General features: G+C 45.5%; 1 protein-coding gene and 1 non-coding gene across 4 annotated transcripts in view; both read left to right on the top strand.

Moving 5' to 3' along the window:
• Nucleotides 1–13,754, top strand: part of TESK2 (testis associated actin remodelling kinase 2) — a 158,567-nt gene that overhangs the window by 142,990 nt on the left and 1,823 nt on the right. For all 3 annotated transcript variants that reach the window (XM_031668035.1, XM_021940887.2, XM_003891787.5), the window contains 6 exons: nucleotides 3,220–3,366; nucleotides 11,118–11,200; nucleotides 11,425–11,509; nucleotides 12,091–12,174; nucleotides 12,374–12,460; nucleotides 13,464–13,581. In XM_031668035.1, the coding sequence (XP_031523895.1) occupies nucleotides 3,220–3,366; nucleotides 11,118–11,200; nucleotides 11,425–11,509; nucleotides 12,091–12,174; nucleotides 12,374–12,460; nucleotides 13,464–13,581 (604 nt within the window). The remainder of the gene's footprint in view (nucleotides 1–3,219; nucleotides 3,367–11,117; nucleotides 11,201–11,424; nucleotides 11,510–12,090; nucleotides 12,175–12,373; nucleotides 12,461–13,463; nucleotides 13,582–13,754) is intronic.
• On the top strand, nucleotides 726–826 carry LOC116272563. The gene has a single exon (XR_004181213.1). It is a non-coding gene; the product is annotated as a small nucleolar RNA U13 (small nucleolar RNA).

The following is a 13,754-nucleotide window of genomic DNA, read 5'->3' as shown; positions in this document are numbered from 1 at the left end:
CACTTCCCGGGTTCAAGCGATTCTCCTGCCTCAGCCTCCCAAGTAGCTGGGATTACAGGCACCCACCACCAAGCCTGGCTAATTTTTGTATTTTTAGTAGAGATGGGATTTCACTATGTTGGCCAGGCTAGTCTTGAACTCCTGACCTTAGGTGATCTGCCTGCCTTGGCCTCCCAAAGTGCTGGAATTACAGGCATGAGACTTTCACGTATTTTATTAGATTCTGATAACACTGCAAATTAGGTGAATCTGGGATTATCACACCTACTTATAGTTGAGAAAAGTGAAAGATGGATAGCCTTATTAGTTGATTTGTCCAAGTTAAATGGCTATTAGGAGGCTGGATTGGGCTAGAATTCAGATATTTGTCCTCTTATCCCATTAAGTCCCCTAGTCCTTTGTAAATTCAATAATACCCCAAAATATGTATTAAGATACAAATTTTAGGCTCAGAGGAATTTCTGTCTTTTTCTCCCTTGGGAGGAGGAGGGAAATAATACATCATATAAGGTTTGAGTAAATTCATTTTTGAGCTCCTGTGCTGAATGAGGCTCTCTGACTCAGATGCTGTGGTCTCTAACTCTCCAGTGCAATGTAGTGGTAAAGAGTATGGACTTGAGCCAGACTGCAGAGTCTGCCAGTCTCTGCCACTTAATAATTGGATAATCTTAAGCAAGTTGCTTAATTTCTAAATGCCTTCTCTAAAATAGGAGTAATAGTATATAGTCCTTTTGTAGTCCATAGCATGATTATTGGATTTTCACGTGCATGTATGAGGTTTATTACCCTCAAACCTTATTAATGTCTGCATGTTGCCTGTCTGACATGAAAAAAAAAAAAAAAAAGGAAAAAAAGTAACAGTATAGCTACAGGGTTATTGTGCAGATTAAATGAGATAATATATGCAAAACTCTCAGAACAGTGCCTCAAACAATTTAAGTACTATATAAATAATAGCTGCTATTATTATCTATAAATAAATATACTGGGTCTCGTTCTGTTGCCCAAGCTGGAATCTAGTGGCACAATCATGGCTCACTACAGCCTTGACCTCCTGAGGTTCAAGTGATCATCACAACCTCAACCTTGTGAGTAGCTGGGACTATAGGCACACACCACCACACCCAGCTAATTTTTTTTTTTTTTTTTTTTTTTTTGAGATGGAGTTTCACTCTTGTTGCCCAGGCTGGAATGCAATGGTGCGATCTCGGCTCACTGCAACCTCCGTCTCCCGTGTTCAAGCAATTCTCCTGTCTCAGCCTCCTGAGTGGCTGGGATTACACATACCTGCTACCATGCCCAGCTAATTTTTTTGTATTTTTAGTAGAGACAGAGTTTCACCATGTTGGCCAGGCTGGTCTTGAACTCCTGATGTCAGGTGATCTGCCTGCCTCGGCCTCCCAAAGTGCTAGGATTACAGGCATGAGCCACTGTACCTGGCTGTCCTTCTGAATGTTTAGAATGTTTTCCTATTGACATTCTTGCCTGTTCCTTGGGATTCTGTTAATTTCCCACCTTACATGTTAAACCCTGGGCATGCATGACCTTGGAATGCAAGACTGCTTCAGCTCAATGTTTTTGCCTCCTAAATATTAAGTCTCTCACTTAGACTTTGTTCTTAAACTTCAAACTGACTGTATTTAGATCATTTCCACCTTGGTTGTCCAATAAGCACCTGCAACTTTAATAATTTAACTTCTCCCAGCTGAACTCACTATCTTTTTTTTTTTTTTTTTAAAGACAAGGTCTCACTCTGTCACCCAGGCTGGAGTGCATTGGCATGATCTTAGCTCACTGCAGCCTCAACCTCCCAGGCTCAAGTGATCTTCCCATGTAGCTAGGACTACAGGTGTGCACCATCACGTCCAGCTAATTCTGTTTATTTATTTATTTTGAAGTGGAGTCTCGCTCTGTCGCCCAGGCTGGAGTGCAGTAGCGTGATCTCGGCTCACCGCAAGCTCCGCCTCCCAGGTTCATGCCATTCTCCTGCCTCAGCCTCCCGAGTAGCTGGGACTACAGGCACCCGCCACCAAGCTTGGCTAATTTTTTGTATTTTTAGTAGAGACGGAGTTTCACTGTGTTAGCCAGGATGGTCTCATTACTGTGTTAGCCAGGATTACCTCGTGATCCGCCCGCCTCATCCTCCCAAAGTGCTGGGATTACAGGCGTGAGCCACCACACCCAGCCAATTCTGTTTATTTTTTGTAGAGACTAAGTCTCTCTCACTATGCTGTTCAGGCTGGTCTGAACTCCTGAGCTCAAGCGATCCTCCTACCTCTCAAAGTTCTAGGATTATAGGCATGAGTCACCATACCTGGCCTGAACTCACTGCCTTTTAACATTGCCTCATCTTCTAAACACCTACTCCTCTCCTTACTCTCTGGGTATTTAATAATGACATCCAGGGACCAATAGCCTATTGCTCTCATTCTCTAATCCAGGTAATTATCAATTTTTTTTTCAACTCTGCCATCTAAATACATTTTGAATCTTGCTTTCATTCCAATGCCTCTACTATTGCCATGATTCAGATGCCCTGCTCTCACCAGGATTATTGCAGTAATCTCCTATTTCCCTTTCTCTGTATTTTTCACTCTAATCCATCTATCATACCATTGCTAAAATAATATTTTCCTTAAAAAGCAAATATAACCATGTGGTTCTCCTGCTTAAAATGCTTCTTTTGTTTCCTATAGACAGGATAAAGTTCACATATCTTAGCAAAACATATCAGCCTCACTTCCTGACTCATCTATAAATGCACTCTGGCCATATCAAAGTAAATTAAGTTCCTGAATGCATCATGCACTTAACCTGTAACTTTGCATATGCTGCTCTCTCTGTGTCCCTCTTTCCTGCTACTCCAGGTCATCCTTTCTGACTCCTTATTTCCTCTCTGCATCTTCCTCTGAAATGCCTTCACAGTTTAGCTTTATCCTTGGTGCTGCATGGTGTTGTCCTACCTGCACATAACTATATTTTAATAGTTATTATATGATATTGTTTGTCTGTGTCCCTTAATAGATTTTGGTCTCCTTAAAGGAAAGTGTCATTGTGTGCAGCACCTACTATAGTGCTTGGAGGCAGAATAAGCCCTCAACAACTTAAAAAAAAAAAAAAAAAAAGTCTCTGTCTTCTAGGTGTTTACTCTCTAATGGTTTCACTACTAGCCTAAACATTTCTGATAAATGGTAGCTGGGTTTTCCTTCTGTTTTGCAGTATATCAACTCCGGGAACCTGGAACAGTTGCTAGACAGTAACCTGCATTTGCCTTGGACTGTGAGGGTAAAACTGGCCTATGACATAGCAGTGGGCCTCAGCTACCTTCACTTCAAAGGCATTTTTCATCGGGACCTCACATCTAAGGTATGAAGGCTTTACTTTCACAACTCATTGAGAGATACCACCCTTCTCTTTTGCCAAGAAAGCTGTCAGATTTAACATTTAATCACAGAGGACATAATTCGTTACATTTTATAGTTAGTCCTTAGAAAGCCTACATCTTTTCCTTCTGTTTTTGAGATAGTGTCTCACTCTATTGCCCAGGCTGGAGTGCTTCTGCCTCCTGGGTTCAATGCTTCTGCCTCCTGGGTTCAATAATTCTCATGCCTCAGCCTCCTGAGTAGCTGGGACTAGAAGTGCGCATTACCACACTTGGCTAATTTTTAGTAGAGGAAGAATTTTGCCATATTGGCCAGGCTGGTCTTGAACTCCTGGCTGCAAACAATCCACCGTGTTGGCCTCCCAAAGTACTGGGATTACAGGCGTGAGTCACTGTGCCCCACCATAAGCCTATATTTTCTTACAGAAGGTTCCTTTCAGTGCTGAGTGAGCCAACACATATACTTTTTTTTTTTTTGAGACAAGGTCTCACCTGTCACTCAGGCTGGAGTACAGTGGCATGATCTTGGCTCACTGCAGCCTCCACCCCATGGGCTCAAGCAATCCTCCTACCTTACTTAGCCTTCTGAATAGCTGGGACCACAGGCGTGCACCACCATGCCTAGCTGTATTTTTGGGTTTTTGGGGCTTTTTTTTTTTCCTGCTCTTATTGCCCACGCTGGAGTGCAATGGAGTGATCTTGGCTCACTGCAGCCTCCACCTCCTGGGTTCAAGCAATTATCCTGCCTCAGCCTCCTGAGTAGCTGGGATTACAGATGCCCGCCATCACCCCTAGCTAATTTTTTGTATTTTTAATAAAGATGGGGTTTCACCATGTTGACCAGGCTGGTCTCAAACTCCTGACCTCAGGTGATCCATGTGCCTTGGCCTCTCAAAGTGCTGGAATTACAGGCGTGAGCCACTGTACCCAGCCTTTTTTTGTATTTTTAATAGAGATGGAGTCTTTTTTTTTTTTTTTTTTTTTTTGAGACGGAGTCTCGCGCTGTGTCACCCAGGCTGGAGTGCAGTGGCGCGATCTTGGCTCACTGCAAGCTCCGCCTCCCAGGTTCAGGCCATTCTCCTGCCTCAGCCTCCGAGTAGCTGGGACTACAGGCGCCCGCCACCACGCCCGGCTAGTTTTTTGTATTTTTAGTAGAGACGGGGTTTCACCATGTTAGCCAGGATGGTCTCGATCTCCTGACCTCGTGATCCGCCCGCCTCGGCCTCCCAAAGTGCTGGGATTACAGGCTTGAGCCACCGCGCCCGGCCAGAGATGGAGTCTTGCCATGTTGCCCAGACTGGTCTCAAACTCGTGAACTCAAGCAGTCCACCTGCCTCAGCCTCCTAAGGTGCTGGGATTACATGCGTGCACTGTGCCCAGCCAACGCATACATCTTGAGAGCCTTCATGTTTAACTTCAATCTCCTGAATATGTGTAACAAGAGCAAATGACATGAGAAAGGTTAATAAATTCTTGCCTTATAGGAGTGACAGCAGTCAAGGCAGTATAGGGGCCTATCAGTTTTCTTTCCCGTGGCCCCCAGGATTTAGGTCTTAGCTAAGAGCAGGAGTTCAGTGATTTTTAGTCACTTGAATGCAGGTTTTTAGGGCCATAATGTACTGACCCATTTTCTGCCTGTGTGATTGAGTTTCTGCTGCCCTGCCAGTTCCTCTTTGGCATCAGCTGATCTCTGTAGCACTCTTGCTGTCCAAATTGCTGTGTGACCAGGTTAGAAAAGAGTCTCTTTCAGAGGAAGTTGGCCATGCCACAAAACAGGCACCTCATAGCCAAATGGCCTAAGATACCATCGTGACAAGGTTTATATAAATAATACTGTTTGATTATTGATGGGGGAGCTATAAGGCGATCTAACATATCTAATATGACTTCTGCCCGAGAACTGAATTAAAGTCTGCTAGGGAGGTGTATGAGAGTTTTGTACTTGCCTAAGAATAGCTGTCACTTCATTCCCCACCCTCAATACCTACATGTACACATATTCACACATGCATGCACATACTTCTCCTCCTTCTGCCCTAGATGAAGGGGAGGGGAGCCTGTCTTAAGAAAAAGCTTGAAAGGGAACAGAAGTAGCAGTACTCTGAGTCAATAAAGCCTAAAGCAGTAAGTACCTGGATGCCTCACATGGAATGGTTTTGGTGTGTGGCAGAGTCATTTGTAGTTAGCTGCACTGTTCCTGAAGGAGCACAAGACTGGCAAGTAGAAACTGGGAACCAGCTGAGGCCTAGTTATAAGGAGCCCTTTATCTACTTTACTGTCTGTAAGAACTGGACAGTTAGGCAGTTGGGACCTGAAAGGTGATATCTTATTTCTTCATTAGCCATTTCTTCTCCCCTAGAATGTTTTGGAAAACCAAAACTAAGAAAAGTGCAGGCCGGGCGTGGTGGCTCACGCCTGTAATCCCAGCACTTTGGGAGGCCGAGGTGGGCAGATCACCTGAGGTCAGGAGTTCAAGACCAGCCTGGCCAACATGGTGAAACCTTATCTCTAATGAAATACAAAAATTAGCCGGGCACGATGGCGGGTGTCTGTAATCCCAGCTACTCGGGAGGCTGAGATGGGAGAATCGCTTGAATCTGGGAGATGGTGGTTGAGGTGAGCTGAGATCGTGCCACTGCACTCTAGCCTGGGCAACTGAGTGAGACTCCGTCTTGAAAAAATAAAAATAAAAATGCATTTGTTCCAGGTAAATGGATGGGGTTGAATCAATTTAGATATCAAATCCTTGCTTCCTACTCAGAAAGCACCATTTTTTCTAAGATAGAGGGAGTTTGTGACAAAATATGTATCAGTTACACAGAAATCCACCCCCCCCCCCACACACACACACGTGTCTCCTGTCTCTGGCTGCAATGATGAAAGAATATTAGAAAAGAGGAACTTCTGACCTAGAGGTACGTACAGTCTTATTGGCAAATAACTAAAAAGTAGTGGACAGCATTTTATAATTGTTTAGCTACATAGACGACAAGTTTTCAGAGCAGGAAAGATCACTCTGGGCCAGGGTAGCTATGCTTCCTCCAGGAAAGCCTCCACTCCCTAAGAGTTCATCATATTCCCTTCTGTGCCCTGAAAGCACTTTGTCCCATTGCACTAGTGTCCAAGTGTGGTTCTGTCCGGGCTTGTTGTGCTGTATTACAAAAATAATTAACCTTTTTGGACTATAGGATAAGACCACTGTCCTTTGCTTTTCCTAATGGGGAATGAGTATTGCCAGTGTCAATTGGCTTGAGACAAGAAACTAGGAACATAGGAGAAATAACTCCCTATATTTCTGGGCTGTACTTTCTTGGGTCTGGACTTTAAGGAGGTTTTGAGGATACTTCCAGGTGTTGAAAGCAAAGGACTTTTGCAAACTCTAGAGGAAGGCTGGGAAGTATACTATAGGGGATCTCAAGTTGAAGACAAACAAGTGAGTCTTATGAACCAGACTGTCCAATTTGAGATACTGTCTGTGTTCATTGCCCTTTTATCATCTCTGAGATTTATTTAGTAAAGTTTTGTCTGAATGTTTCAGCCTCATTGTAACCGTGTTGCAGGAATTAGGGAGAGGAGTGTATGTCTACACCTAGGCCAGAGCAGCCCACCCAAGATACCTGTGTGGTGGTGGCAGTGGCCCTAAGAACAAAAAGTCCCAAGGGAGAAATAAAGCAAAAGGGACAGTAGAGGGCTCTGAGGTTTCTAAATTATCTCTTCATAGTCCATCTTGGGTCTGTGTTTTATTTCTTTAAGGACAGTATCAGGTTTTCTTACATTTTAATATTATACACTCCATATCACTTGATTGTTCTGTTGTGTCTGTATCTCCCACCAGCATATGAGTTTCTCAAGTGCTCCTCTTATTTACTTTTGTTTTCTTAGCACCTAGCATAGAGCCTATGAGAGTAAAGGCTTCCTGGGCATGTTTCAGGGAAGGGCTTGATAGCAAAGAGGCTGAAACGCCTGCTCCAGAGCTGAGATTCTGGGTCCCAGGCCCAGTTTTGTCCCCATCTCTGAATGACTTCAATGACCTTAGAACTCCGTGCTCCCAGTCTGTAAAATAGATGCTGTCCTTGACTTTGCAGGAGTGATCAGTCCACATTGCTCAGACCAGAGCTGACAGGAGGGATTTAAAGTAGAGGTAACATGTTCCACATGGGTAAACCAGGACGGAGAGAAGTAGATGCCTTTTTCCAAATGATCCTGAGCCTGTGGTTGGAAGCAAAAAGATCCCAAGTTTCCTATCAACGTGCCTCGAGAAAGTAGTATTGCCTTTATAGGATTCATGTCTGCAGCTACTGCAATAATACTCTAAGAGTAAAATGTCTGTCAGATATAGCCGTTCAGTCTCATTTTGTAATTACTTCTAAGAAACAGCCTGAAACAGACTTTTACAGTGGCAAGGCTAAGAACTTACTTAGAAGGAAGTGGGAGGCAGTGTGGCTTTAAAAATACTCAGTTCATGAGCACTATGAAGAAATGCCAATAGCCATACACAGGCTTTTATCAGTAGCTCTAGGAGTAACCAGTACACATATACCCGAGCCTTGGCTCTTGGGGGCAGCTGAGAAAGTAGTTGCTTCTGCTTAATACCATTACTGCCCAACATCAGGAAAGTACTACTGATCTTCTGTGGTTACTGTTGGGAATGAGTATGAATTATGAATTGCACCTTTAGTTCTTAGTTCTTTTCTGTTGTTATTGTTGACTGCATAGAAGCCACTTAGGTGATTTCACTAGAATGAAAAGCCTATTCAGTTATGGTCTCAGGCTATGCCACACAACGAGGAATAGAAAATGCCAATTTTCAGAGTGAAGAGAACATGAATTAGGAACAATGTTGAATGCTGGAGGGATGTAGAGAATGACTGTTAGTGTACCCTGCAGTTAATTTTTATAATTAAAACCATCAGCAGCTTCTGGGAACTATTTATGCTATGCTATTAGAGGGCACAATATTGGGGAATCCAATCTCTACCTTTCATGGGCTCTACTCTAGTTGTGGAGATATTTAAGTCAGCAGGTCATTACACAAGAGCTATGGTAAAGGTACGGGATCACATGGTGGGATTGAGGGTAAGGGATGGGACATATCACACCAAAACCGATAATCCTCTAAAAGACTTGAAATATAGCAGTCCCTGAGGCATTTAGGAGTCCGGCAGTTCGGTCACTGATCTCCCTGTGCTATGAAAAGAACCTCTTGACTGTTCAGTCTTTCAGTAGAATCAGTCTTTTCCTGCCTGATCCTAACTGAGTTTATGGAGTCAGTTTTTTGGAGGTGAGGGGAAAGAGGTGAAGTCACATAGAAAGTGTTTTGTTGTAGAAACAGCTTTAGAGTGAACATGAATTAATAGACTTGGCATTTCTCCACTCAGGTGGCTTTATTCAATGTTAATACTGACTGTGCAGCTGTTCCAGGACACCTCAGGTACTTCTCTCAGGTGTCTGATCTGGCCCAGTTCTGAAGAATTTGTGTAGGTTTCCAGGAAATGCATCCATGGCCACCCTTTTGAGTCTCTTGTCATCTCAGTCCTCACTATGGAGAGTGGAATATATGATTATTGTATACGTTTGACACATGCTTTTTGTAATTTCAATTTTTGAGACAGAGTCTCACTGTTGCCCAGGCTGGAGTGCAGTGGCGTGCTAACTGCAACCTCTGCCTCCTGGGTTCAAGTGATTCTCCTGCCCCAGCCTCCCGAGTAGCTGGGATTACAGGTGCCCACCACCACACCTGGCTAATTTTTGTATTTTTAGTAGAGACAGGGTTTCACCATGTTGGCCAGGCTGGTCTTGAACTCCTGACCTCAGGTGATCTGCCTGCCTTGGCCTCCCAAAGTGCTGGAATTACAAGCATGAGCCACCATACCCAGCTTGACACATGCTTTTAAAAGAAGCCCCGTTGCTTCAGTCATCATACCAAACTTTCATTTAACACACTTTTGCCAAGCTCCTTCTGGGTGCCTGTGCTAGGTTACAGATACAGAGACAAATGAAATCATTCCTTGCCCGTGAAGAGGCAAACATGTAAGTCACTGCTGCAGTGTGATATAATAGGTGTGAGGACAATGAGGAATGGGAACCAGGCAGCAGTAGTACCTGGGCTGCTTTTTGAAACTGAAAAGGTCACCTCTTGCCTCAGGGAAATCAGACTGGGCCTCTCTTACTGCTTAGTGTAGGCAGGCTTCTGGGAAGGAAGAGACATAGGTGACATATTTGAGCTGCCACTGCCTCACAGGCTGGTGCCCTATAGCTGGGGCTTTGGCTAATAGGAAGGCTGGCCTAGGGCCCATCTTCTTACAGACAGTCAAAATCAGGGAGCGGGGGGTGCTGAGCCAGCAGGACTGATGAGAGAGCCAAAGCCAGGACAAGCATGAGGACTGTCCTTCCTGGAAGCCAGAGATGAGGCATGTCTACCTGTGATCCAGGGTAGAAGGGATGAAATCACGGCTCCTTCCAGCTTGGGGAAGGAGAATGGTGTAATCATGTCAAGGCCAGAGTAAGGGATTGATTTGTACCTGACAGGAGTAAGCAGGAAGTGACCTGGCCATGTCTTAGCAACTAGATACTAAGGCTGGCAAGGAAGAGGGAGGGCTGGTTTGGGTCAGATGGGGCCTTGCTGGCTCCAGAAGTGTTTCTGTGAGCCAAGGATCCCTGCTGTCTGCTATTCTGAAGGAAGGGGGTGGGGTGAGGTGCCTCTTGAGCCAGAGCAGTGTAGGGCTATTTTGAAAGCAGCTATTTGGGGAGAGGTGGTTGCTGCTTTGTTTATTTACAGGTCATTTGGGTTGACCTGAAGACAGCATTTGTTCAGTGAGCATATTCTCAGCCTGTCTCATGAATTGAAACCTGTGAGGAAGGAAGGACCAAACCAGAACTTGCTCCTGAGGGGTTCATAGCTTTTCTGCTAGACTGTAAGAGGAGTGTCATAGAGGAGGAACTAAAGAAGTTGAGATGAGAGGGAGAGAGAAAGATGAGGTCATGGCTAAAAAGGTAGCTTGCCTTAAAAGACAAAATTTTCTTAGGTGAAAAGGATAATTGGGAGGATGTTTCAAATGGAACAGAACAGTGTAAGCAAAGGCAAAGGCTTGAAGGACCTGTTCAGGTTTGGTAAGTCAAGCTTGTCTGTGACAAGTTTGGATGAGGATATGTGCATAGGGGCACCAGGAACAGGGGAACACCAGCTAGGCCAGTTGGATAAAGCCAGATCATAGACTTTTAATGCCAAAGAGGTTGGTTGTGATCTTGTGGACAGTGAAGGTTAGTGTAGGCTTAGACACTTGTCTTGTGCTTATATGAAGTTGGCAAGGTCAGGCCTGGGCTTTGGGTCTGTTTCTGAGGAAGGAGGAAGGGAGACCAGGGGCCTGATAGTCTGTTGTTCTCCCCTATATTGCAAGCTCCAAGAGGACAAGGATTTTGGTTGTTTTCGTCTAGCTATTCCTAGCACCTAAAACTATGCCTAGCACTTAGAAAGCAAAGACGAGTAATTGTGTTTGGAATGTGAAGTGTATCCTAGGGCAGCCTAAATGTAACCAAGACCCAGGATTAACTAATCTCACCTGGCTGTCTTAGAGCCCTTGATCTGACCAGTGGGGTCAGCTTAAGAGTGTGGTTCACCAAGAAGCAGAGAAGAAGGTGCCCTGTGGTAGGAAGGGAGGAATGGGTGGTAACTCTGTGGCTGACTGATCCCCACTTCTGAGCCACATTATTTTCTCTTCCTTCCTGGGAATCCTAGAACTGCCTGATAAAGAGGGATGAGAATGGTTACTCTGCAGTGGTAGCTGACTTTGGCCTGGCTGAGAAGATCCCCGATGTCAGGTATGTAGCCCTACTGGATGCTGGGGTTCAAGGGACGTGGGGCTGAAGCTAAGGGAAAATTCTAGCCTCCTCCCCAGAGGCCAGGACTTGGTCACAGCTCAACTTCAGCTCCCTAAATTTGGTTAGTCCTTGCCTATACCCATCCTTGGGGTGGAGGAATGGTCAAAAGATTCCATTGCACCAGCCAATGGCAAGCTCATTTTCTGTATAATCTCACCCCACAGCATGGGGAGTGAGAAGTTGGCCGTGGTGGGTTCCCCATTCTGGATGGCACCTGAGGTTCTCCGAGATGAGCCCTATAACGAAAAGGTAAGTTTTGAGGATCTCAAGGCCTGATTCTCCTTTTTTTTTTTTTTTTTTTCTTTTTTTTGAGATGGTCTCACTCTGTTGCCCAGGCTGGAATGTAGTGGCACGATCTCAGCTCACTGCCTCCCGGGTTCAAGCTATTCTCCCGCCTCAGCTTCCCAAGTAGCTGGAATTACAGGCATGCACCACCATGCCCTGCTAATTTTTTTTTTATTTTTAGTAAAGACAGGGTTTCACCATGTTGGCCAGGCTGGTCTCAAACTCCTGACCTCAAGGGATCTGCCTGCCTCAGCTTCCTGAAGTGCTGGGATTACAGGCATGAGCCACCGCGCTCAGCCCTGATTCTCCTTAGAATCTACTCTTAGCAGAGTGTCCAAGATGTTCCTACTAAGAACAGGTAGATGTTCCTACAAGGTACCAGGGGTGTACCTGGCAGCTGCCCAGTGACTGACTTGGATGAAATATGGGCAATATTAACCCAAGCCTGGGTTGTTAGATGGGGGGGTGGGGCGAGGCAGAGGCAGGGGAAGATACCCTACCCCTCAACCCATTAAGAGGGAAACCAAAGTCTGACTACCTACCAGGCAGATGTGTTCTCTTATGGTATCATCCTCTGCGAGATCATCGCCCGCATCCAGGCCGATCCGGACTATCTTCCCCGCACAGAGGTGAGCTGCAACCATGGGGATCATTGCCACTGATGGGGCTAGTTTGAAGCAATGAAACTGTTCTGTTCCTGGGGTGGACTTGCTGGAACTGTCTGTGGCTGGTTGTCAGGGGCAGCTCCCAACCTCTTCTACTGAGTAGACTAGGATGGGTTGGGGGATTAATGAACTGTCTACCTAGGCTTTCCATACCCATCCACAGAATTTCGGGCTGGACTATGATGCCTTCCAGCACATGGTAGGAGACTGTCCTCCAGACTTTCTGCAGCTTACCTTCAACTGCTGTAATGTGAGTGTCTTTCTCCCTCTGCCTTTCATCAGGGGCTGGTTGAACCCTTTTCATCTGGTTAGGACTATACAGAGAGGCTGCTAATTAGCTTCATGAGGGACCTCATTTTCTTTTTTTTTGATACGGAGTTTCGCTCTTGTTGCCCAGACTGGAGTGCAATGGTGTGATCTTGGCTCATCGCAACCACCACCTCCCAGGTTCAAGCAATTCTCCTGCCTCTGCTCGGCCTCCCGAGTAGCTGGGATTACAGGCATGCACCACCATGCCCGGCTAATTTTGTATTTTTAGTAGAGACGGGGTTTCTTCATGTTGAGGCTGGTCTGAACTCCTGACCTCAGGTGATCCACCCGCCTCGGCCTCCCAAAGTGCTGGGATTACAGGAGTGAGCCACCGCGCCCAGCCAAGGGACCTCATTTTCACTGTAGTGACAGCAACCACACCTCCTTCTCCTCCCTCTGGCTCTTAGCTAACCTATTCGGAGCCCTGGACCAAGGAAAGAAAAAAATTGCTTTGTATTATCTGGTCCTTAGCCTGTAGGATAGACCCATCACTCCTTGCCTTGGGTGTTGATGGAACTCTGGTCCAGTTTTATTGTTGGACTGTGGATCCAACTGGTCCTGAGGCATATGAGAAAGGCTCTTCTTGGCCTTCATATATATAGCTCTGGGGCTAGACCTTACCTGTTAGGATCAAGTGGTAGGTAGGCTTTGTTCAGATACCTCCCAGAAACACATTAGGAGCAGAACTCAAGAACAGAATAAACTAATATGAGCATACTTTTGGAAGGTTCTGTGACAAGGTGATAAGACAAACACTAAGACAGGGAGGGAAGTAGACAATAGTGTTTTCCCTGACCTGAACTGTATCTTCATTGTCTGGGGCCTTGAGAAAAGTTCTCTTAGCTGCACATCTGAATCTTCAAAGATGCCAGAAATAGACTCAAATGCCATCTTTGGGGTGGGAGATGAAGGGCAGGGCTCATGGCTGTTATGTATACCTACAGATGGACCCCAAACTGCGCCCATCTTTTGTGGAGATTGGGAAGACCCTGCAGGAAATTCTGAGCCGCCTACAGGAAGAAGAGCAGGAGAGGGATAGGAAGCTGCAGCCCACAGCCAAGGGTAAGAGATTAGACCAGGGAGCCAAACCTAACCCTAAGGGAGGAAATTTGGATGTGGGGCCTTCTCCTCTTAGGATTGTGATTGCCAGGATCCCAGGTCCAGAAATAAAGGGGAGGGGAAGGAGATAACACAGAAAGTACTGGCCTCTTTAAGAGCTGTGGCTTAGCATACTG

This window comes from Papio anubis, chromosome 1 (assembly GCF_008728515.1).
Source record: "Papio anubis isolate 15944 chromosome 1, Panubis1.0, whole genome shotgun sequence".
In the NCBI taxonomy this organism is placed as follows: domain Eukaryota; kingdom Metazoa; phylum Chordata; class Mammalia; order Primates; family Cercopithecidae; genus Papio; species Papio anubis.
Note: the sequence above shows the minus strand (reverse complement) of the source record. Positions and strands in the feature narration are given on the sequence as shown.